At 34.8% G+C, this 24612-nt stretch overlaps 1 protein-coding gene across 10 annotated transcripts in view; it reads right to left on the bottom strand.

Moving 5' to 3' along the window:
• Positions 1-24612, bottom strand: part of DMD (dystrophin) — a gene marked incomplete at its 5' end in the record, with an annotated part of 1168120 nt that overhangs the window by 668321 nt on the left and 475187 nt on the right. For all 10 annotated transcript variants that reach the window (XM_083855614.1, XM_083855615.1, XM_083855618.1 and 7 more), the window contains 3 exons: positions 2623-2710; positions 10287-10410; positions 20373-20548. In XM_083855614.1, coding sequence (XP_083711740.1) covers positions 2623-2710; positions 10287-10410; positions 20373-20548 — 388 coding nt within the window. The remainder of the gene's footprint in view (positions 1-2622; positions 2711-10286; positions 10411-20372; positions 20549-24612) is intronic.

Genomic DNA, 24612 nt, shown 5'->3' with positions numbered 1-24612 from the left:
AAGAAGAACAATAGGAGCATCATCATTTTTGAACTGTAAATTGTGGTAGTTAGAAAGGTTTTTCATTAAAACAACATAGTACATCTTCCCTCCACTAGATTTTAAACTGCAGATCTCCCACAAATCTATACAGGCACATGAATTAATTCTTGTTCCTTCCCATTTTATGGAAAAGAGTTTCAGCAGTGGAACAGGAATGTAGGAAGGAATAGTTAGGCTGTTCCACTAAATATTATTTTTGAGATTCAGCAAATCTTTTTTGTTTTTCCTACTGAATACAACTACCAAAAAAAAAAAAAAAAAAAAAAAAAGAGTATTACTTTACACAAGGCACAAACACTATAATATAAAAAACTTTCTTGAATTACTGTGGAAAATATAAATCTGAGTAACGCTATTACAGTTAAAGATGAAGTTTTAAAGTTAATGTTTTTACTTAACTTTTAGTTCAGTTTTAGTTGAACTAAATCGCAACCATTAATTGCAATTAGGTCATAATGATTAGAAGAAAAGACAAATAGAAAACACATTGTATTCAAAAGTATGTTGTATTCAAATTCATGGCTTTACAATGGCAGTTAACTTCCTCTACCCTCAAGGAGTAACTTTGAGCATCTCAAAAGATATTCCATTTGCCAATTCTTTGTTAAAATCATCTCATAGTTCTCACAAACTAACATTAATTTTTTGTTCTACTTTCTACTGCTGGTAATTACTGCATTAATTAACCATTCCAAATGCTATTCTTCAAATTGCCTTTGCATTAGTGGAGCAGTTGAAAGTCCCATAAATACTCAAGGTTTCAAGTCCAGAGGAATTGTTTCTCTTTTCAAAGGAATTGTTTCCTCCCTAAAGCCATGACAATAAGATATCTTTATTTTCACAGCCAATTAACCTGTCAGCCACGCTAGAACATTTTTCCTACCAGGGCTACCACAATAAATTGCATGACACAGACCGCAGAGCAGCTGACAAAGTTGAAGAAGTTGATAAAGTCATGCTGGCTTAGTTAGCCTACCCTGTGCCTGCCACTCAGTTGGGAGACGTGCTTCCTAAAAAATGAGGTGTGATTTGAGAAATACTGGAAATATTTATGTGCACATCTAGCCACATGTAAAACTTGAGTAAGAATGGACCCATGGACTGAGGGAAAGAGTTGAGTTAAAACCCCATGAGAATAATTAAGACAGAATTTAGTCTACTTTGATATGTGACATGGTAGGCACTACAGTGAAGGGTAAGCATCATTTGAGATATTAGTAAGAAAGTAGTACATAATCCAAAGAAACTAAACTGGAATTCTTCAGGTACAAGTCTGCATTTGCCCAATAGAAGAGTGAGGCATGACTAAATACGCCCTAGACAGATTCTACCCAAAATAGGAACCTCGATGTGTCAGCACGCAAATTTCAGATGCTTCCCTAAAAGTCATGTTCAAGTCATGTACAGCCAGTCCTCCCATGCATAAAACACTTAAAAAAAAAAATAAAAAATAAAAAGTCCAAACTTTTTATATAATCATCCATAGAAAAGTGCCCAAATTATTTCAAACATGGTTTAGATGTTACGAGACTACCTTCAGTCTATTCATGGAGTCTGGGAAGGGACTCATTGCAGCAATTGTTACAGTAATGATATTAAATATGTCCTACACAATAATGTGGTCTCTTTTAAAACATTACCTTCATACTTAAGCAAAGTCATCATAGGATTCCATCAAATTTCTTTAGCTTGGCCAGTTAATGCCTCAGACTTAAACTTTACTTTCAGCAATTGAATTATTGGTTATTCATTGTAACAATTAAAAAGAAAATATGTGTTCCAAATATCAGTTTATTCGACATCTGTATTTCTGGTAACCGTAACAGTATGACAGATGTTGGCCCAGGTTAGTAATTTGATTGCAAGGCAAGACATTCTTTGATATTAAGAACAATGGTATGCCTTACAAAGCTTTCATTTACCATTCTTTGGGTTTTGTTTCTCCCTTATTTAAAAGTTCAAAAGAATGGCATAATGTAATAATTTCATTGGGAAAAAAAAAAAAAAACCCAAACAAACAAGACAAAACCCTTGCACCTATTTTTCATTGTTCAAGAGTTGTATGAATTTTAACAATTACTATCTTCAAAAAACCAAATGCCAAAATTTTTTTCCAAATCCCAATAAAGTGTTATATTTTCTATGCTACAGAACATTACAGAAATATGTATATTACAAAGCATACATCGTATATTAAAAGTCAGGAAGTATTTTTTCCCCAGTTGGTTAAAGTAATGCCTTTGGAGCTGTCTAACTCAGATGTGTTAATGTACTTCAAAGCTTAAAGAACTCAGAAAATGAGATTACAACTTAAGTCTCTGCACAGAACCGATTGTTAATATACAATTCATTACTGTGAGTTTCTAACACATTTCTTTGCATGGTACTAAAGTGGTAATACTTTCTTTCTCCTCTAATTAACAGATATAACATTCAGAAATAATAAAAGAAATATGAGGCAATATCACTTTAGCGTTCCATTTAGACAGTATGTGCTAATATAATTCTTGTGATAAATATGAACCTGTTCGTTTATCAAATCCCTAAGAAGATTATCTAAAGCAACTCCCATGTAATTACCATTCACCATCTGTTCCACCAGGGCCTCAGCTGATCTGCTGGCATCTTGCAGTTTTCTGTACTTCTCAGGCTTTTCTCGCTGGATGGCCTGCAGCATGACAGGAAAGGTGACTATTTCAACAGAGGGATTTTGAACAAGAAAGTAATTAATATCAGAGATGTCTTCTGATTTCTTGAGAGTTTTTAACCTGTCACATTGCTCTGATTGCCCCCTGATTTGCAATGAAAGCAGGAGGTACCATAAACCATCAGGAAGGGAGTCAAAGTCAAAGCCAAGTACAGAAAATGAGAGTCAGAACACGACAGAGCTGACAAATGACACGTATCAGTATTTTACAGACACATAAAAGACATAGAAGGTAAGAGCTATTTGAAGCACAATATTTCAAAAAGAAAATATTCATTCAAAAGAAATTCTTTGTGGAGGAATAGATTTACTCATTTTCATGGTAAAAGCAAAAATTGACCATTCTCACCACATCACAGGGATTCACAGCATTCTACAGTATCAAACCCATAGAAAATTTGACTGCTCAAGTTACTATTTTGATAACAAAAAACCAAACTGCTAAATGCATATATAAGACCACATGCAGCAGACACCCATATATGGGCTATTAAGGAGAAGAGTTAACTGCAGATTTAATACAGGCTTCTCATTATGTATTGTACTTAATACTCTTGGTTCACTTTTCTGTACACAAAAATTGCTCACTAATGTTCAGGCCAGCCAGTAAGGCCTAGAAAAGGCAAGCTGCTAAAATTAGAAGATATAGTAGGAATCTAAATTTAAATACCATTTTGGGTCAGTAGTAATACTGGTGGAAAGTAAACTCATTTTAGATCTGAGAGCACATCAATGCTGTCTCGTAATTAAAACCATGAAGCCACTTCATTGATTTTAAACTAAATTAGTTGCATAATTTAGGTGTAATTTAGAGGCTCAAAGATGCAACAAGGGCCCATAGTCAAGTTTGATACCAAAAATAAAACAGATTATATATCTCTCAGAGATCCGACCAACACAGTGTCCATAAATCAAGCCCCTCACTTTCCTGCAAAACAAGAGGATATGTCCCCCCCAAATCCTACACAAGGTATATGGAAACATAACACTTAGCCCTGGTTGCAGTTTCCCAGGTTGTCTGACCCCACTGGGCTCCCCCATCACCATTTATTTCCACAGCAAAGGTAGATGCTGCATGACTTCAAAAAGGTTTCTTAAACTGAAAAGAAAGCTCAACTAGGTGTCTAAGACTGTATTTAGTAAAATAACCTTAGACAATTAAATTTGGAGCTACTATCTTTCAAATAGATTGTTACACCCATATAGAAGGAATAAAACCACCTTTGAATAAACTCTCTTAATAAAATAACTTTTAAAATGTGATGTTTAAAACATCTTCAATTTTACAAGAAGCAGCTCCCTGGAAGATTTCATAGGTGAGGATACACAGAAACTTGTGTGAGAAGTTTTCAATTAAATTCACACTTTTCCTCAGTCTACCTACAACTGCTATTCATTTGTGCATACAGAAATTGTTAAACAGCAGGCTTTCTAACAATATCTCCAAGATCCCTTTTAGTACTGTAACTAAAACAATTTTAGATAAATAAAATATATAAAGAAAATAAATTTAGAGAATAATGAAGTATTTTGTACTTTAGAAACATATCTTTACATATAACTAAATTACCATTGAAATATTATGAAGTTTAATCCCAATAAGTTACAAATTACTGTATGAATGATCTCTCATTTTCGTGGGTCAATAAAATCTTGTACCATTCCACAGAACAATTTAAATATTTCCAAATTAAAAAAGTAAATTAACTCTCTGCAGAGTTCCAGAACCTCTTACAGAATCTTAAATAATAATACTCTGTCTATAATGCCAGGTATAATTAACATGAGAATAACTACTGAGAACTCAAAGGAATCATTAAAACACTAAAATATACTGAAAATAATTCTACTCCGTCTGTAACAACAGGTGTGCAATTATCATGTGTATAACTGTAGTGAGCAGAAACAAATCATAAAAAAAAGTTCATAAAGTATGCTAAAACTTATCTTTTTAAAACATAAAAATTGATATGACATAAAAGCTTGTGGAAGTCAACCCTTCCCTGCCCAGCATAAGCTATGTGTGCAGGAAAACATGGAGAAATGTTCACCTCTCTCCTGAAAGATTCAAATTCCCAGGTCCTGGTAGAAAATATGAGAACTATGTGTGGGGTCCTTAAATAAACATAAAAGATTTCGCACATATCAAACTTTCTGTCAGCAATTCTTCTCCATTCATTTTTATGTAATTGGCATATGTTATTCAAATGAAGGTCCAGCACTGGTTACAGGAGGACAAACACATGCAAGAAACACGATGATAACCAAAGCAGACAGAACTTTTGGTTCCTCATACAAAGACAAATGTTGTGACATGAGGGGAAAGGAGGAAATTGACTCCAGGTACTCAAAACACCGACCACATGTTCCTGCTATTAGTCTGTACACTCTGCCAAACCTGCAAATTGTGTTTTGGGTTTTTAAGATCCTCAGAAGAAATATTTCCATAACCCTGTGTCAAGTGCCTAGAAATGAATGGAGCAGTCCTGCAAATATCTCTCATTTATCTCTTTGGCTCTGATTTCTTCATTTTCTCCTTTACTGAAGGGGACCATACTCTTGATCCAGGTTCATTTATGGCACAAGTAGAATGGGACAATTTTAAAAGGATTTGTGAAATTTTGAAACTTAAATTCTTTACATTGCAATAGACACATTTTGACAATAGTGGCTAAGCCACCTCAAAATATCTCAAATATATAACCTTCCCCCTTTGTTAAACTCCTTTTGCTTTCTGTAAAAGAATTTTCAGAAAAAAAAAAATAAACAAAACACCAGCAATGTTAGAGGGAAAGGTTAACTTTTCAGGCTTTTTTCCAAGCAGAGATTTATTCTCTTTTGGACTACTTTGCAACAGACAATGCAAATGCATTATATCCCAGTTTTAATTAATTGAGAAACATTATAAATTCATTTTTAGCTAGCCAAAGGCAAAGGGGCTATTTTTTACAAATCTAAACATTTTATTTGACCTTGAGATTTTAGTTGGCAGTTAATGACTTCATAACCTAGAAAATACTGATGGCTGGAGAAATTTGGATGTTATTCATATATCAAATCAACATGCTTCTTTGAGAGCTCTGTGAAAGGATGCAGGGTAGCAGTACTCCCTGACCTCCTGTGATGGTGACCCATCACCTCTGAGGGCAGAGATGCCAACATTATCATCACCACCTCTGACAGTGATTCAGCTCTCAAATATCCACGCCCAACAAAGCATGCCTGGAAAAGGTCACTGAAACAAAACAAACATATGAGAATGGGGCTTCTGAGAATGCCAAGAGAACAAATTTAATTGTCTAGGATATCTGACATTTTCCCTTACATCTGTTCCTTGTGTTTATCTTTGATCCTGAATTTCTAGGTGCTTCTTCTTGGCAAACCAAAACTCCTTGCAAGGATTTTTTTTTTTCCAGTTTCTTGTTGGATAGTCTGAAATCCAATTTACTATGTAGGATTTACTACCTGAAATTGTGGAGGCTTTTTGCACTTGAACCTTCATATATTTGGACTTGCAATACTGAAAGCTCATTAGAGCTTAAGGAAAACATAGAAGTCCTGAGTCATTCTTAGGTCTGATTTTAATAAAATATACATGCTAACTCCAGAATATTTATGGTGGGATGCAGTATAACAATATTTACTACATTAATGTTTGGATGTCTCTATTATTTAGGAGAATGGCTGTTCAACAATGAACCTTCTATTCTTATGACTTTGCAGTCTCCCTGCCCAGGTAAGGTAAATATCTTTCCTCTGTATCAGGGAAGGGGTAAAAATACTTTTCTTCTCCCCAGACATAGGAATGGACTTTTTGCACATATCTAATATATTCAAGCTTCTGCCAAAGGCTAATTTCCTGCCAGGATCTGAAGCAGCTGGCTTAGCAAACAGAGTCACCGCATTTCATACAGCCTGCTCTTGGCTCTGTCTCCCCCAGGACTCCTCTGAGCTGGGATGGGAGCAAGCTTTTGCACTTTATGAATCACCAATGATGGCAAAAGAGATTTCCTTGTGGATTTCATTTCCGACATCTCTGTCCCTCTATGATGCAGCAGATGCACTTCCACTAAATCTTATGGAAGTGACCTCTCATCCATGAAAAGTGATGGGCAGGAGCAAGCTGCCACATGAAACAAACAAACAAAACCCCCCAAAACCCCACTAACCTTAAAACTAGTAATCTGTCCCCAAAAGAACAGCAGAAAAGAAAGTCATCACAGAAAGGCTCTAGGACTCAGCACTATGGTAGGGAATAAAGGACAGTTTTGACATCAGCCAAGCACAGGTATTCTGTGATAAACCAATTCATGTTATCATATGGGCAAAAACCCCTAAATGAAAAAGTAAGGGCAAGATGGGACTTCTGCACACGTGTGTAGATGGTTACATGCATGTATGAGTACAACACTGGGGTATGACTGTGGATGTCAGGGCACGTTCTGGTTTTGGCTGGGACACAGTGAATTTCTTCTTAGTAGCTGGGACAGAGCTGTGTTTTGGATTCATTACAAGAATAATATTGATAACACCCATGTTTTGGGTTTTCTAAGTGTGTCTACTTTAAATCAAGAACTTTTTTTTGGTGTATCTCATGCTCTGCCAGTGATATACAAAAACAAAACAACAAAAAAAAAAAGTAGTAGGGAATGCACCCAGGACAGGTGACCTGAACTGGCCAGGGGGATATTCCACACCACAGAATGATGCGCTCAATGTGGGAGAGTTACTTGGAAAGGGCTTGTTTGGGTTCAGGAAATGGGTCTGGGCTTAGTCAGCAGGTAGTGAGCAATTGCATTGTGCATTACTTGCTTGCTGTTGTTTTCTTTCTATTATCTGAATTATTATTTGCTATCATTAATATATTTTACTTTCTTTCATTCAACTATTCTTATCTCAACCTACAAGTTTTACTTTTGGTGGTGGGGAGAAGTGAGCAGGTGTGGTGCTTAGTTGCCAGCTGGGCTTAAAGCACAACAGTACAATAAAATCTATTTCAATTATCTCTCACATATGTTTTCCTTTTTGCATTTCATTCGCTTTTTATATGCCTTCTACAACTTTCCTAGAGATTGTATAATATGTTAAAACACACACTATCTTATTTTCCATTGATTTGAGGTTCACTTTGAGAGAACTAATAAATAAAAGTGTTAGCAAGCAGCAATGAAACTGTTTAAATCAATGAACTGAACAGTACTTTCTGCATTGTCTCTCATTTTATGGATGGAGACAGAGACGAGAAAAGACAAGAAAAGTCAGGTCAGGACAAGTTTTAAGAACTGGCATTCAGAAAAAATTGATATTTTTCTTTACTTTTTTAAAAAGTGCCTTCAAAGACTTGCGCTAACTGAAAACCATTCAACATACAATCCATGTCGCACTTGTCAAGTGCCATCTTTCAGAGTTCTCACTTTCAAATTAATATATGTAATAGAATGTTTTCTCCCTTACAGCAACTGGAAACTTCTAAATGTAACTTGATTTTCTCTATAAAACGTTTATTTTAAAAGCAGTGACACTCTCTGAAATTAAAACTGGTCTTGGTCCTTGAAAGTATTTCCAATGCTAATGTCAATTTTTCTTGTATTTATTTAGAATTACTGGTTTGTCTCAGACCTCTCTTGATACAAAGCAGATCCTTTTCTGAACTACTTTACTAAAAAAGAAAAGCTGGAAATTTGTTAAAAATTCATTTATTAAATTTCCAAGGCAATCAAAGGAACATCTGGAATATCTCCTGCTATCTTTAGTGTCTGTAATTCAAACTTTAAATACTCATGCACTGGTCAAACTCCACACATCTTTCTCCAGTATTATGTGTGTTTTCACCAGCTGAGACGAGACCTGGATAAATTTGATAGGAGGTGGCCTCCCAGCCCCAGTGTTCTTCCTCAGCTCCAGCAAAGGAAGGCAAGAGCTAGAGGAATTCCAGTGGGGACCAAAGGAGATCTATAGGTCACCCACCTCCACCCCTCCACTTGCAGCAATCACCACCCTCAAAAGCAAAGAAAGAAAAGAAGGAGGAAGGTGAACCATGGTTCCTGGATCCTTCAATGCATTTACAAACTCTTAGAAAATATGAGGTAGAACCAGTGGGAAACCTGACAGTGAGAGTAGCCTGAGTAATCTGTAGGTCAAGACGAGCTAATTTTCACCCTTTGAAATAAATGCGTGCCTCAAAATGTGAATATATGAAGGGGTGATGAGTATTTTGGGGTTTTTATTTTACTATTTCTTTCTTTTAAAATTTAGACTGGAGTATTTGCAAAATTAACTGCATATCTATGGATGTATTAGAAGAATACTATTAACTCAGTGTGGAAGCACGTGAACCCATCAAAACTACTCTGTATTTGATCCAGTCTGCATATATTTGTATATTTACATATATTTCATAATATGAAGTTGTGGTATGAATTAATTCAAGATATTCCATTGGGATGCATAATTTGCAGAGTTAATTAATCTTAATACTGCTAATGACAATATAAATAACTAAAATTATTTCAAGAAACTTGGAATTTAACATGGAATTTAAAAATGTACATTTACAGGCCTAAAATTCCACATGACTCAATCTTATCATAGCTGACTTATGATGGAAAAGGAGAAAATGAGAAAAACCCGCAGCAAATCTGAATTCAATACAGTAACTTTGTTTCATCTCTTTGTGTTCTAGGAGTATATATCAACACAGGTTTTAATGATGTTCCATAACATACTATACTACTATCTGAGATATTTATAAAAAGCACCCCTTTCTCTTGGAAAAGATGGGCATTGTTTCATTGATAAAAAAAAAAAAAAAAAAAGAAAATTTTAAAAAATTTAACAGTTTAGTTTTCAAGGGGTAAATTCAGCCTGTGACACAGACACACACAAACATAGCTTCTTCTTAAGCAGTGAAGAAGCATTCACTTTGGCAGGAAAGAACAGGCTTTGGTTCTGATATGGCACTACAATAGATTAAAAAAACAAAACAAACAAAAAAAAAAAAAAAAAACAAAAAAACAAAACAAAAAACAAACAAACAAAAAAACAAACAAACAAACAAAAAAAAACAATAAAAGCCCTGTGGAAACTGATGATTGTCATATGTATTTTACAGCTCTGTAAAAGGAAATCAATATAGATTTTCTTTAGCATCCACTCCAGTGACACTTTTCATATTCTTCAGTTTATGCATGTATAACATAAAATTAAGCTGTCAGTATAGAATGATGTTGTATATTTAAGAAATTATATATAGCTTTTGGTATAACTTTACCTAAAACTTTCGTGGATCTAGAACACCTTAATTAAATATGAATATGTATGAACAAAAACATCAACAACAATCTGTGTGTTCAGACAGCCTGTGTAGTAATCTTGGTGCCAAAATGTGAAACTCACAGAAACAGCAAACGCTTCTAAATTCATCTTGGACAATCAATGCTTGTCAGTCTACATTTGAAATCGTTTAAACTTGGACTCTGAAAGCACTTTGACAAGCTAATACAGACTAAGAGACATGTATATGAGTAGTTTTTCCTACATTGACTCTTTCTCTGAGGTCTGAGAGGTTCCCTTCTTTCCGAAAGATGGCAAACTCGGGGCTCTGCAGCACCGCCTCGGAGCGGGTCATCCAGCTGTGCAGCTCCGTGGTGTCCGAGTCAAACCTGAGAGACAGGAAAGCGCAACAACACTCAGCTTCCACAGTTTCTGGAAACAGGACTGGCAGCAAACATGGCTGTTCAAACAAGTCAATAAACAGCAATTTCTGTCAGCAAAAGACAGTTTTAAATTCCTGTATCTCATCAGAAAGTTCATAAAACTATTCACTCTGTAATTTAGAAACATAGAAATACTTTTTCATTTTTAAGACTTGATTTGACAGCTGAACAGATGCAATAATTTTCACAGTAAGTATTCTAATTTTTCAAGCTAATGTTTTTGAAGATATGAAACAAATGTCTATCAGTGAAGAAAGACCACAGGACCACAAGTCCTGTTGGCTGAGCTGAGGATGTAAGACCTATCTGACTGACCAAATGCAGCCTTCAAAACTGTGAGATTGCTGTCCCAGCTTGTGATAATAATATTATGAAGGAAATTCAAGCAGAAAATTTGATGAAAGAAGCTTTTTCTGATTAACTGAAATTTGTTATAGACTGTTATCTCTAATCAAAAAGTAAAGTATAATTTTCCACAGTTAAAGCTTTAGAAACCAAAATTAAGATCCTCACTCTCTGCACTTTATTTATAACTAGTTTTTACTCTGCAGCCCTCTGATGGAATTCTGGAGGCTGAGAATTTCAGGCTTTCTGCGCTAAAAGGCACTGACCCTCAAGCCAGAACTACATTTCACCTAAGACCATGGAACAGGCTCCCAAAATTGAGTGATAGCACTGAGATTATGGGTGTGTAGTTCAAATGGAAGTGTGTGATACCACTGGGTGCAAAACTTAGGATTTAAGGTTTTAGTATATAGTAATATATAGAGAGCAAGATGGAGGATTTAGGGTGTTGGCTAAGTTCTTCTTTCACCTTCTTCCTCATGGTTTTGGGTGGTTTTTTGTATCTGGGTGAAAAGGTCTGCATTGTGAACCTTGGGCAGATGGTTATTGGGTTAAAAGTATAAATAATATAGGTGTCATCTCGTTATTGGCTAATTAGTGTTTAAAAGACCTTGGAAAGAGTTAGAGACAGAGCCATTTTCTACCCTGTCAGCGAGAACTCACAACTTGTGAGACTGTGCTATAGGTAAGAATTAATAAACAACTGAGTCCGAACACAAAAAACTGAGTCTCCCATGCATTAATCCCAGCTCAAACAGGAAGAAAAGAAGATAAAAACCTCACAACTCTCTTTACTACATTCTGGATTCTTTCATCAACTCCATTAAAACTGATCTTAATGTGCGTCAACCACTCTTCAGGTGATGTCTCAAAATGAAGATATTTAAATTACTAATGTCTAGAAATTTCAAATTGTGATTCAGTATCCACTGTAGTTTTTAAAACAAAAAGCTTCAGACAATATTTTTTTCTCAGTTGTGCCAATCTCTCTGATTGCATTTCTTTATTGCACTCTGTGTTCTAATATTTATAGCCCTTTTGCAGCTGCCTTTCCTTCTGCAGCAATACAGTGAACACAACAGAGCAGAAAGACCTGGGGGAAAAAAAACCAAGCTGTATCTTTCAGTTTGCCTTGTGGCTATACGTTGTATCATTTGCATACAACTGAATATCTACTAAAACCAGTAAATTAAACAGCAATTATCCCCCTGGAAGAAATAGATTATTTTATAAAAATACACTTAATATATACAAAGATTTGTACTTCTAAAATACAATGATGTAAGGCAAAACTCTGGGCTGTATATATCTACATATACAGAAATGAAAAATGAATACAAGAAAGAGTTCCTGGTTGAGCTAATATTTATGCTTCCCATTTTTTCCTTCTCCACTGTGATTTTTTGTATTCATAAATAATGAAAGCAAAAGAAAAAGAATCACACACCAGCTTAATCTCAGTCCAACATTCTAAATTCAAATTATAAACTCTTAGGAATAATTTTGACAAAAAATTTCCTGATAATACCAACTGAATACTCATTCAAAGAGAAAAAATGTGACTTTGAAGTAATGGAAGGTGCAGAAAACTTCCATTTTACAGAGAACTACAAATTCTGAGGCAAAACACAAAATAAAATCTCCAGATGTTTCAAGGAATGTCTGTGCTGGTAACAGATTCTAATCCCTTAATACGAACTCCACAGTCAGTTGAATGCTTCCTACTTCAGCTTTATTTCTGATCATTAAATGAACTGCAAATCTTGAAATAAAATGTTATCCTCTCTTCTACAAATAATAACTGCATATTTGATGATCACAAAACACCAGACATCTGATAGTAATGAAGGTTACCAGTCCCTGAGTACTAAAGTTTCTTGACTGTAGGTTACATTGTATGAGTTCTGGCATTTGTTCCATTCTGAAGCTGCAGCCAAGTAGAATTAGTGAGACCACCTCTCTGAAAAATAGCCTGTTCTTACCCTGGTGCAGGATGAAAACTGACAGAAAAAATGTTTATCAGAGTTCAATTGTTAAAAAAAAAAAAAAAAAAAAAAAAAAACGGATTTAGCCCTTGCCTCTGCAACACTTGGAAGTGGAATGGGATCGTTTTGACAGTAAAACAAAATAATTAGGAACGAGAGCCATCAGATGGTGGCCAGTGTTAGACACAGACCTTTAAGGTCTCTTCCAACTGAAAGCATTCTATAATATGATATGATTCTCTGATATGACAAAGTTGATATCACGTAACAGACTGCTCTGTTACTTGCATGTTCTTCTGGAGATAAATATAATTTCAGAAACAAAACGTCCTGTTCAAAAAAGGGCAATAGAGAGGGGGGCAGAAAACAACTAAAATAAACAGAAGTTAAGTCTAAGTAGCTTTTTGCAATACATAAATACCTTTAAGATAAATTTAAGATTAAAGATTTTAAGATTTAAGACTTTTAAGATTGTACCTAGTGAGACAAAATAGAAAAAAAATCACTTTGTCATGTTCATCTCGTGTAAAAGGAAGAAACACTGTTAGAAATGGCATTTAATCATTCTGCTTTAGTGATTTGATACTTCCTTTCTGAGCACAGCTGCAGGTAGGAATTATATTACCTCTGGATTGATATCAAAGTATAAATAGAGTCTTTAAATCTCCTTGGAACAGGAATACTTTAGACATAAAATAGTGCAAGACTGCCCTTCTGTCCCAACAAACTTCAGCTCAGGTAGAACTTGTAAAAATAGATCAATGGAAGATACTAAACCAAAAATAATTTGAAAAATTACTCTAAATAACTTGTGATTTAACAAATACATTTTAATGCTCCCTGCCTAAAAATTCCATTTGATGAAGAGGTTTATTCTTCATGCTTTTGTTTTCCACCTAGTTTTTCCTTCTGCTGTTCCACAAGAAAAATACTATTTTTACTGGTCCCACAGCCCTTTCTTTACATGCCAGCACGTGTCAGCTGAGTTCAAGTGGAGACTTGCTTGTATTGTAAAATATAAACAAATTAACTGTTGTTACTCAGTGATTTCCACGAGGGTTTTTTTTATTAGATAGGGGACTTCTAGTAGGACAAGAGTCTACTATGCTGGTGGGTATTTGGGTTGCAAATTCCATGCAGAGATAAAGATAAAGCAATTAAGTTTTGAAATGTCTCAAAGGTGACGTTTATCATGTATTTAATAAAGAAAAGGAAAGCCAGAACAAGGAGTCAATTTTGAACAAAGACATGATACAGTAAGAAACTTTGGAATGGAGATCTGAAGTGGAGATCTTAGATCTAAGCCTAAGATGGCTTAGGATGATCCAGAAAATCAATTTGTGGAGAATGTGCCATGAAAATGTGACCAGCACAGATTAAAAATATGAAGATGTTTTTTAAATATGCTTTGAGTAAATAGATATACAAACAAATTCAGTATTGAACAAGTTCACACAGGAATACGAGGTGTGAAGTACCTTCCTGTCCTTGTGGCCAGCATGGTACATAAACTTTTCTCTAAATTGAATGATTTTCATCTTTAAACTACATTACTGTGCTACTGCTACCATGGGCAGACAGTGGTTTCAGTATTTTATTCTTTTAAAAGACAGAGACTGCTTGATAATTTCCTTTGCTTATTCATTTCCATCCTTCCCCAAACAAAAATCACAGTGGGTCTGTCACCACTACGAATCTTGGGTAGACATAAAACCATTTGCCTACACATTGAGTTGGCAGGGAATGATACAATTTTGATCCAAGAACCACTTTACTGAATTGCTCCATTTCCATGTCTGGACTGAAATCCCCAGCTTGCCAGAGGTCTTTGTCAGCTTGTAGCTCTTCACTGCCTAGAACATATCAAAGAACAACTCCACAGCACATGGTGCCCATTGGAAGAATTATTCTGATCTATTTCTCCCTGCTGTCTCTCTTCCTCCTCTGTATCTGTAGTTGATGAGCCATTAGTTGACAAATAGAGTTGTTCTTATCTTCTAATTCAACCGCCAATTTATCCAAACAAATAGTTTTAACTTCCTGTTGTTTTAGGTTTAGTTGTCAAATAATTTTAATTTCTTTTGGAATGACACTTTGATCCTCCCTCTACATTTGTGATACTATTAAATTTAGCCTCATCAACATCATGAGCAGTGCATTTCTGTAATGCATATCAAGGCATGAAAAGAAATCAATCCCAAGTGTGTATCATCAACAGAAATTTCACTAGAACCATCAGGTACGGAGCACTTTTAAATCCAACCATCACAGCCTGCAGCAAGCGCTGACTAGTACCACTATGATAAAATTGAAGGTAATTTCAGGTGCTAAATGTGAAGAATATAAATTCCATTTATTTGTCACGAATGCATTTCTGACCTCACCAAAAGGATAAAGGAGAAATGCTTAGTTAGCACTAAGAATTGCCCATTCTTCTTACAATCCAAATGAAAATGTTTATTAATTATTCCCCCTCTAAAATATAGAAAAGTATTCTCAGTCACCTTTTCCTTTCCTCTGGAATTGGCTACAGACATAATGAAATCAAAAACCATCAGGAAATTTGAAGACATGACTTTCTTCTCTTTGATTTTGTTACCTACCACTAGATAACAATACCAAAGCACAAGATGCATTTCTGCAAAAGAATAAGGGTCTAAAACCCAATGGAGGGGCTGTATATTTAGAAATGGCATAAATGAAACAACACCTATCAAAAAGACCATTATACAGTCACTATAACACTTTCTTTGATAATTTTTTTCTACAAAAATCCAAACTTTTCTAAATAATGAAGGATTTCAATCCCAAATATAATAATGTTCAAAAAAGTGAGGGCTTCTCTTTTTTTAAAAAGTTCATTTAACACTTGTTAAATGAAAAAAAAAAAACACTAGATGGAGCAACTATCCTGTTTTAACACACCTTGCTCTTCAAAGAGCATTGAGTCTCTTTCAAATCTTCAGATTAACATTATACCAATAATAATGTTCTGACAAGTAGACTTTGCTTGGAAACCTTAGGAAGTATGTAGAAAGATATTTACCAAATTGCAAAGAAAGGTATCTTTACTGAAGCATACTAATATTACAAATATGTTTAAATTAAATATTAACCAGCTCTTATTTGTCTGTTATTAAAAACTTAGCATGAACAGAGGAGTTTTCATATTTTTCTGTGATATGAAATTGACCTGGTTTTCCCATAATATGTAAATACCATTAAAATAAATGTTATCTTGCGTCCCTTTCTCCCATTTACAGGGTTTTTTAATACTATAACCTTAGCTGTGCTACATTTATCTCTAGCCCTAATGCCTAGTACATACTTTTCAAGTTTCTATTAAACAGCTCCAAGTATTTTATCTTTCTCAGTTTCAAATTGATTCCTGTGGGAAAATGAGCTTTTCTTTGACTAGTAACAGAACTTTAGTCACCTGAGTTATTCTGACATTTTGAAACATTAGTCCTGAAGCAGTTTTAGATTTTGGAAGGGAGAATGGAGGGGAAAAAAAATAAGAAAAAAAAAAAGTAATCTGGTTCTTATCTCTGGTTTCCTCCACTAATGGCAAAATCTTGCTTTAAGAACCAAGAATAAATCAACAGCTTCCTTCCCAGGCATTTGTGCCACAGGAAATAAAATGTGACATTCAGTCCTCTGGCTGTTATTGGTCTACAAGTCAAATTGCTTCTTCTTAATGTCTTCAGTTTAAATAAAGATTTTTATACTTTCAATCTTGATAAAACATTTGGCATGCTAGAAAGTTTGATGCTTCAATCTTAGCCATCCATTTCTTTTCTCCTTTGCTTAGTAACTGGAGGCCCAGTACACTAATACAATATTCACTGAGTAGCCAAACTACTCTTCCTTCCTTTAGTATTTAGTATCTAAAATATTTAGTTCAGAGAGAATCAAATCTGGAGCACAAATCTTTCCAAACCTGTGGCAGTGGGGCCTGATGAATTTATTTCAAGCATACTCCTTTACAGAAACACCACCAACTAAAGTCTGAGAATAGATGAAAGAAACTGGCAAAACCAGGGAGCATTAATCACCACCTCCAAAAAGCCTCAACCCCCAATGTGTCTTTCCCTCCCTAAAAATACCAAGCAACAGCAAGCAGTGTGTTGTACTGTGACTGCAGAAAGCAGCCAACACAATCTGGTTATTCACCTTTGGAAGGTTCTAAGCAGCCTTCAGGAACTGTCAGGGTTTTTTTATCAAACCAAAACTGAGGAGTACATAGCCATCAACTATTAGTCATTAAGTGCTCAGGGAAAATTTTGGTTGTAAAAATACATAATACATAATGATGTAGGAAAGGTAGGTTGAGAACCTCCATTCTTTCAATTTATTTTAAAAAATCAAAAGGCATGCAGCAGTATGGATCTTGTTTATCTTTGGGTGCAGCTAAGGACTTGAATACAAACAAAAAACCCTGAGAGATCTTGTGGCTTACATTGCACCCAGAAAATAAATGACTGGCTGTTTGGGAATACAATGATTTTTTTCTCCTATCAAAAATAAAGCATTGATCAAAAAGGTGTCTAGTCACCAGTGAACAAAGATATTTTAACTGAGCACTCAAATTTTTAGATGAACTTTCTTCTTCCATTATTATGCTGATATCTAGTATGAACTTGTATTTTCTTGTCTTTGAGAAAGACAACAGCATACTATAAAATGTGTTTGTTTCCAAGACTGCATTTTTACATATTCATTAAAAATCATCACAAAACCTGTTATTCTAAGCTGAAACTTCTTTCCCAAAGTTCACTCTCAAAGTGTTTTTCTGAAGCTATTTATTGACTGGTCCTCCCACTGTAGAACATTCGCTTGGACTTTCTAGAGACTAAAGGTACATAAAATGGGGGGTTTGGTGTTTTCTCTGTTCAGTTAGAAATGCCAAAAAGATTATCTGAATGGAGAAACACTGTCTTCAGAAAATATAACCATTTTTCATCCTACTGCCCAGCTGTGGATATTTCCAACACTCATTTTGCACATTCCCAAAATGTAGGACTGCTCACAGGTATAACAGTCACACTGGACAAATTCTCCTGTGCTGGTGCAATTGCATTGTTAAAACAAATCCAATAATTTTGGCATACAAGAAAATAGTTAGAGCATATTACAGAGTATTAAACAATCAACTCCCTTTTTCCTTATGAAAGTCAGATTTCTCTCCTAGCAGATCAAAATAAAAGTACAATTAGTGCAGAAATTAAAATTACTCTGATTTTAAATATCTAAAAGGAAACACCACTTACTCAATTATCTAAAGTCATCCCAGGCAAAGACTGAGAACTACAGAGTGTTCCATCTTGACTCTTATCCAAAAGTTAAACAGAAATTATATGGTGAATGCACTTATTTTAGATAGCATTAAAGTAAATCAGAAAGCCTTGAAACCTAGTATGCATGGTAAGAAATCATTAACAGTCTGTAAATTTGGAAGCAAATCTACCAGAAATATATCTAAAAGCAATCCTAGTCTCAAATTTGATAATACATCACATTTTCTGTACAAGGATTGATCAAGGTTTATATATAAACTTGTTAGTTGCAGTGCTTTAGACAGACATCAGCTAAAGCACTGTAGTAACACATAATTATCAGTTTCTATAAACCAAGGTAGTTTGGAACAAAAACAATTCCCATAATCCAGCTAATTCCTGCCCTCAGGCAGTCTTCTTGCATGATGAGTATGAAGTCTGTATTCTGCTGTACCCTGCCAAGTGTACTTTCAGTATTAAGGCAAATTAAAAGAATATGAGCAAGAAGGAAAATATATGCTAATAGTAAATATAGAATAGTTGAAAAAGGAACTATATCAATCTATACCAATCGGTCTCCAGTTTCATAATAGTGCATAGAGCAACAATTTTCTTGAAGAATTAAAAAAAATAGGTTTTTAAAAATCAGCCTACTTCACTTAGTTTTCTAACTACAACAATGCTTTCTTTTATAACAGTAGCCTTGCACTTTGCTTCCTTATAAAGTAAGGTCATTCCTTAAACTTTCAGTTTGGAAAAAAAAAAATAAAGTGTTTTAATATACCAATTATTTGAATATTTTGAAACTGGGGGGAAACTTTCATTGATCACTATTTTCATGACAGGGGCCATGCTACACTAAAGGTTTGCAGTCATATATAAGCCAACAGGGTCTTGATCCTGTTTCACACCTTTGCACATTACTAGTGAAACATTAACAGGAGTGCTAAGGCTTGTAATTCCTGACAAGTAACAACACTGCCATCTAAAAATTCCTTCAACAAATTCAGGAATTGCAACTCTGTTGACAGTCATTGCTCTGCATCGTTTTGAGTGCTTGAGAATATATTAGCAAAATATAACTCTCACTTATGATTTAATGGTAACCTAGGATATGGGAAAAAACAGATTCCAAATGAGGACTTTGGACACAGTTTAAATTCATTCAAATTTAGCTCACAAATTTGTTTAGACCATGCACTTTCCACAGACATAGTTATTCAATTTAACAAAAAGGGGGAGAATCACTCTTACATCACATGTAGAGCATTCCTAAATAGTGATGCTGAACTAGAAACATTACTTTTAGAATGGTTAAAGACAGGTACGGTGCCTAAGTATAAAAAGTACCTATTATTTCAATAACATAAGACTTCAATTAAAAAAAAGTCAGACTTCTCCTATCCTCCTATTCTGCTATATTTCAATCTTCTTAATAAGTGAAACACTATTTTAAAAGATAATACCTGTTGTGGTAAACACATTGAACTAAACAAAGATATTGTCTATAGAAATGAGACACTGAATGCAGTTTCACATCCTTTTCAGTCCTCAGATCTATTACCTTGGAATTCATGTTTATCTGGATATCAAAAAATATCTCCAAAACACACATTACAATGAATATTTGAAATCTACCTTCTTAGCGTCTCATTTAAAAACTTAGTTCTTGAGCCAATTCTGCTTAAACGCATCAGAATGTTTTCTCCTGACTTTAACTAGTATTTAGCATCAGTTTAAAATCCCTCATCACTTGTAGTGGAGTTACACATGAAAAAAACCTGAAAGTAATAATAATGCATATTTCACCAAATATTAACTGCCACTGCAGAACTGCTATTTTTACTCCTGACCCATGAGACCAGAAGAATACAACAAACTTCATAAAGAAGGCAATATCTCCATTAATAAATAGTATTTAACTATTATAAAGCTCTTAAAGAGCACAAAAATTTTAGAATTTATGGAATTAATTGCCCATCACGTTTCAAGACTCTGGTCATGTGGGATCCCCACGAATGCCATACATAAGGACTTGAACTGACTATAATTACTATGCAATAGTATTGATGCAATCATTAACATCCTATACTGTGCTAAATAGGTGTAATAGAAGCACAATATAATCCATAACCCATGCTGAGTGAAGAAAGATAATAATCAGCTGGTACCCTAATAGAGAAGAGAAATATAATTTTAGGCTCAAAATAGCATAGAGAAAAATATTGCAGTCAAATGACTATTTTTGTATTTTTGTCCAGACTCCATCAGTATTCTCTCTCTGTCTCTTGATGATTCTCACCTCTTCCTAATTTCTGAATCCACAAGGAGTTGCCTTTTTTTGTGGGGTGGAGGTGGTGGGAGTTCCTCTTTAGCATGCTTAACCAGGATTTGCTCTCTTGTGGTCACCATAGTTACAGTTTCCATTACAGTTGTCTGTGTTAGAGATGTCTGAGTGGTAGTGACAGCCTGCGAAATCTGTGAGAAGTACAAAAACAGAGGTCACACATTATTTGAAAGACTTCAGTAAAGATTGTTTGGAGGAGCAATAGAAAATAATGAGAAACTGCTCTCATCTGACCATAGGCTGACCTTCAGAAAAAAACATTATGTGCAACTTGAGCTAGATTGTTTTATCTGACTCACACTGTGTGAATAAGATATCTGCAACAGCCAATATCAAAATCAGGAAGGATTCTAATGAACTTACAGCTCCCTGTAATCCATGCTGAATGAAGAAAAGAAATTAATGGAATTTTACAATGGAATTGAATGATAGCAAATCAGTAAAATGTTACTATTACTAAATATTCATTTCAGACTGCTCCCAGTCTGAAAATTTGCTCCTTGAGAGGTTATAAAGGCATTAAAATGGCACTAAATTACTAATTATTTGTCTTACCATTTATAGAAATTGTCAAATAGAATGTAATCAACTATAATACACTTGCATTAAAGGGCAGTTAATTTTCTGGCTGGAAATCTTCAATTAGAACACATGCTCTAGAAGGCAAATAATTTTGTATCACTTTTTATCCCATAATTAAAAGGAAAATATTTAGGGATCACACCAGATACTAATACCCATGGTATGTAACATTGTAAACACTACCTATCTAATGCATTAAGCTTTGCTCCAGTAATAAGAATAAAACCCCTTTGTATAGCTCAGCTGCATTAAAAAAAAGAATGATGAGAAATATTTTTTGCTAATATTTGTTTGTACACTGCTTGTGCATGTACTGCCCGTTCATACTTTGCATATAACATTTCCCAACCCAAATGTGGGCAGATGTTCTTAAATCCCTTAACTCAGAAATAGGCCACTTCTTTTTTTGATTCTGTCTGATGATGGCTCATTTGTCAAAATGCTCTAGTTACAGTTCCAATGACCACCTCACAGTTTAAGGGCAGTGAAATGAAAAATAAAAGAAAAAAAACTTGTACCACGACTAGAAAAAGTTGTGCACCTGAAAAGCCCTGCTTCTTTGCTTTTGCTAATATGCAAGAATTACAGTTTCCAAATTAACAACAGAAATGCCAGTATCTAAAAGTCCATGAAATTATAAACACATTCATAAATTATCTATTACTTCTTGCATCAGAAACTCAGTAAGAGAATTGAGCCAGCTTACTTATTGAGACATAGGTGCTTTTATAAAAATGAAGAGGCAACCAGGTCTAACACCTTCCCAAAATGCCGTCTTGCATTGAAAAAGAAAAATAGAATGACAAGGAAAGGGGAACACTGTTAGCAAGCAGCCTCCTACCAGCAGGTAATATCAGTAAAGCCAAGAAACCTGAAAAAATACCCCAACAAACTCCTGCCAGCTCTGCTGAATTCTTCACATTGTCTTCTATGCAAAAGTCTTCCTGCTCTTTGTCCAGGCTACAGTGGAGGTGATGAGTAGGAAGTGCTTTACCACTATAAATTGTCAGCATTTCCTACATAGAGCAGTTAACCTAATGCTGTGCTTCCACCTCTAGAAACAGGCAGTGGTCTAGATTTTAGAGCAGAGTCTGAACCACTAAGAAGACTAAAAAATTTATATTCAGAGCAGATTTTTTAAAACATATATGGATTAAATATGTCAATTGAATAAGCTGCTTGTGACCTGCAGGGATTTGGGTAACACATGAACTACAAAATTCTTTGGAAGAGAAAAACATCCAGTTGACTTTTTAATCATGAAAATGTTATGTAGTAACATTCTTGTTTTAGTTCTCTCAACAAGATATATTAATTTTGATTTTTTTTCCCTATGGAATTCATGACAATATGAAGTCAGAATTTCCATATATTTTTTAATAAAACTCTATTCAGTTCTTTTTCCATTTTATTTTAATTAATTAGAGGGCAGAAGAAAAAGCAAGTTAAAGCTTTTGATGTCTAGGGTTCCATGACACTTGAGGATAGAACCTAATGTCATCTCTTCCTGAGCTGGCAATACATAAGAACAGAAAGAATTTCTTGCCTATTATATAATTTTGGGTACAGTCTCTCTGTCTCTCTTTCCTCTTCTCATAAAATTCTTATTACACTCTTTTTTTATCCAAAAATCAATGGTAGGATGATGTTTCAGACACCTAGGGTCATATCCTGCCATGTTTTCATTTGCTAATCAATACCAGGGCAGAGTTTCCAGGGAGGAAGGTGTAACACAGAATAAACCACAGCAAGGGCACTGTAGGAATCATCTGCAGCATAATACCAATTACAGGAGTAGCAGCTTCAGCTGGAGATAAGGGAGCTGCATTTCCAGAGCTGGCAGTGCAATCACTGCTCAGAGCAGTCAAGGCATGACACTGTGGGGGGTAATGATTTGGATGTGAAAACAGTAAAAAAGTCTTTTTCATGCTTAACCAATAGGAGTGGAGGTTAAATACTATGTGCTTCAAAAGGAGAATGGACATAGTAAATCTGAAGTTCATAATTATTCTAATTAGAGACAGGGTAAGACTAAAAGGTAGATTGCAACCTTACTGTGCAAGATGAAGCTGGTTCACATTTCAAATGCATACACCTTAGTGTGCAAAGGCCAATCATTAAAAATATTAGGAATTAGAAAAAATAAAAGAAGCCTTTTACAAAAAATTAGGGGGAAAAGCACCATTTTTTTATTGGCTTTTACCTGGTTAAAAGAAAAAAAACAAAAACCAAAAAAACCCCACAAAAAATAAGAAGAGAGAAAAAAAAACCAAAAAACCCACAAAAAACCCCAAATGCAAAAAGTCCCAACCAAACAAAAACAAAACAAGAAAAAACAACCCCCCAAAACCAAACAAAACACCCCACAAAATGAAACAAGAGAAAAAACCAACCAAACAAACAAACAAACAAAAAACACACAAGAAGAAAAAAAGTCCAAACACCTTTTAATCACCAAAGTAGTGCATTTCATGTATTATTCAAAGACAGTGCAAATAATAACTGTATATTTTCTACATCCCTCTCAGTCTCTGAATAGCAAATGTGATTCTAAGAAGGGACAATATAGACTAGGGCTTTTACTCACTAGAAAATAATATGGAAAGGGCTAAGGTGACTCATAAGGCTGCACGTTTAAAGACTTTCAAAATACAATGCTTGCCAGCAGTATCACATCAAGCCCATCTTCGAAACATGTTAAAAGTCATCTCTTTTCCGAGCAGACAAATTCAAATCTTTTTCATCATCTATAGGCAAACATATGTACAATGTGTGCACAGCACTTCAGTAGTTTTATGGCATTTTATTTCTCATTTATACAGCAGCCTTCCTTTAATGCCAACATTTATTACTGTCTTTGGAAGTGCCCTCTGTCCGGATAAACTCATAATTTTCCTTTACACTCACTTTTGGAGCTGTCATCTGTTCTTTGATGAAATTTATCTCTGTGAGTGGGGAAGTTTGGATGAGGAATGGTGTTTTCTTTAGTTTGGAAAGATTTTCAGTACAATTTAGTGGAGCATAATGAACTCAGTAAAGCTGGGTTTAGACTTTCTGGAAGCTCCACATCGAGCCTAAGCAAGCTGTCCTTGTCCTTGATTCCACTGTGTGGTCACTGAAGGAAAGCTGACATTTTCATTATGAGGACAAACTGCTTTTTAGATTTCTCTCTCTCACACACCCTTGCCATCCAGTCATTTGTAGCAGGAGCTCCAGCCATGTGTTCTGATTAGATGCTTGAATTCAAGAGCAATTAATTCAGCCAAATGTGGGAGAGTTCACACTCTACTTTCTGCACTTTTCCTTTGGGATTTATAACTACTTTATATGTCTAGTTGGAGAATCATCTTTGAACTGAGCCTGAGGTTGTCTCTTCCATTTAATTTCTTATTTTGTTAACAAGTTAATCATTTGGCAACACTTTATTAAGAAGGGAAATAACTAAGGACAAAAATGCAATTATGAGGGCTTTATGAAAATTATTAATCATCGAATCCTGTAGGTTGGAAAAGACATTTAAAAACATTGAGTTTAACTATTGACCTAGCTCTGCCAAGTCCACCACCAAACCATGTAAAGTTAATTTTGAAGGCAATATCTAAGCTTGATGAAT

The sequence above is a fragment of the Zosterops lateralis genome (genome assembly GCF_965231275.1).
Source record: "Zosterops lateralis genome assembly, chromosome: 2".
NCBI lineage: Eukaryota > Metazoa > Chordata > Aves > Passeriformes > Zosteropidae > Zosterops > Zosterops lateralis.
This window is presented reverse-complemented; position numbering and strand designations above follow the sequence as displayed.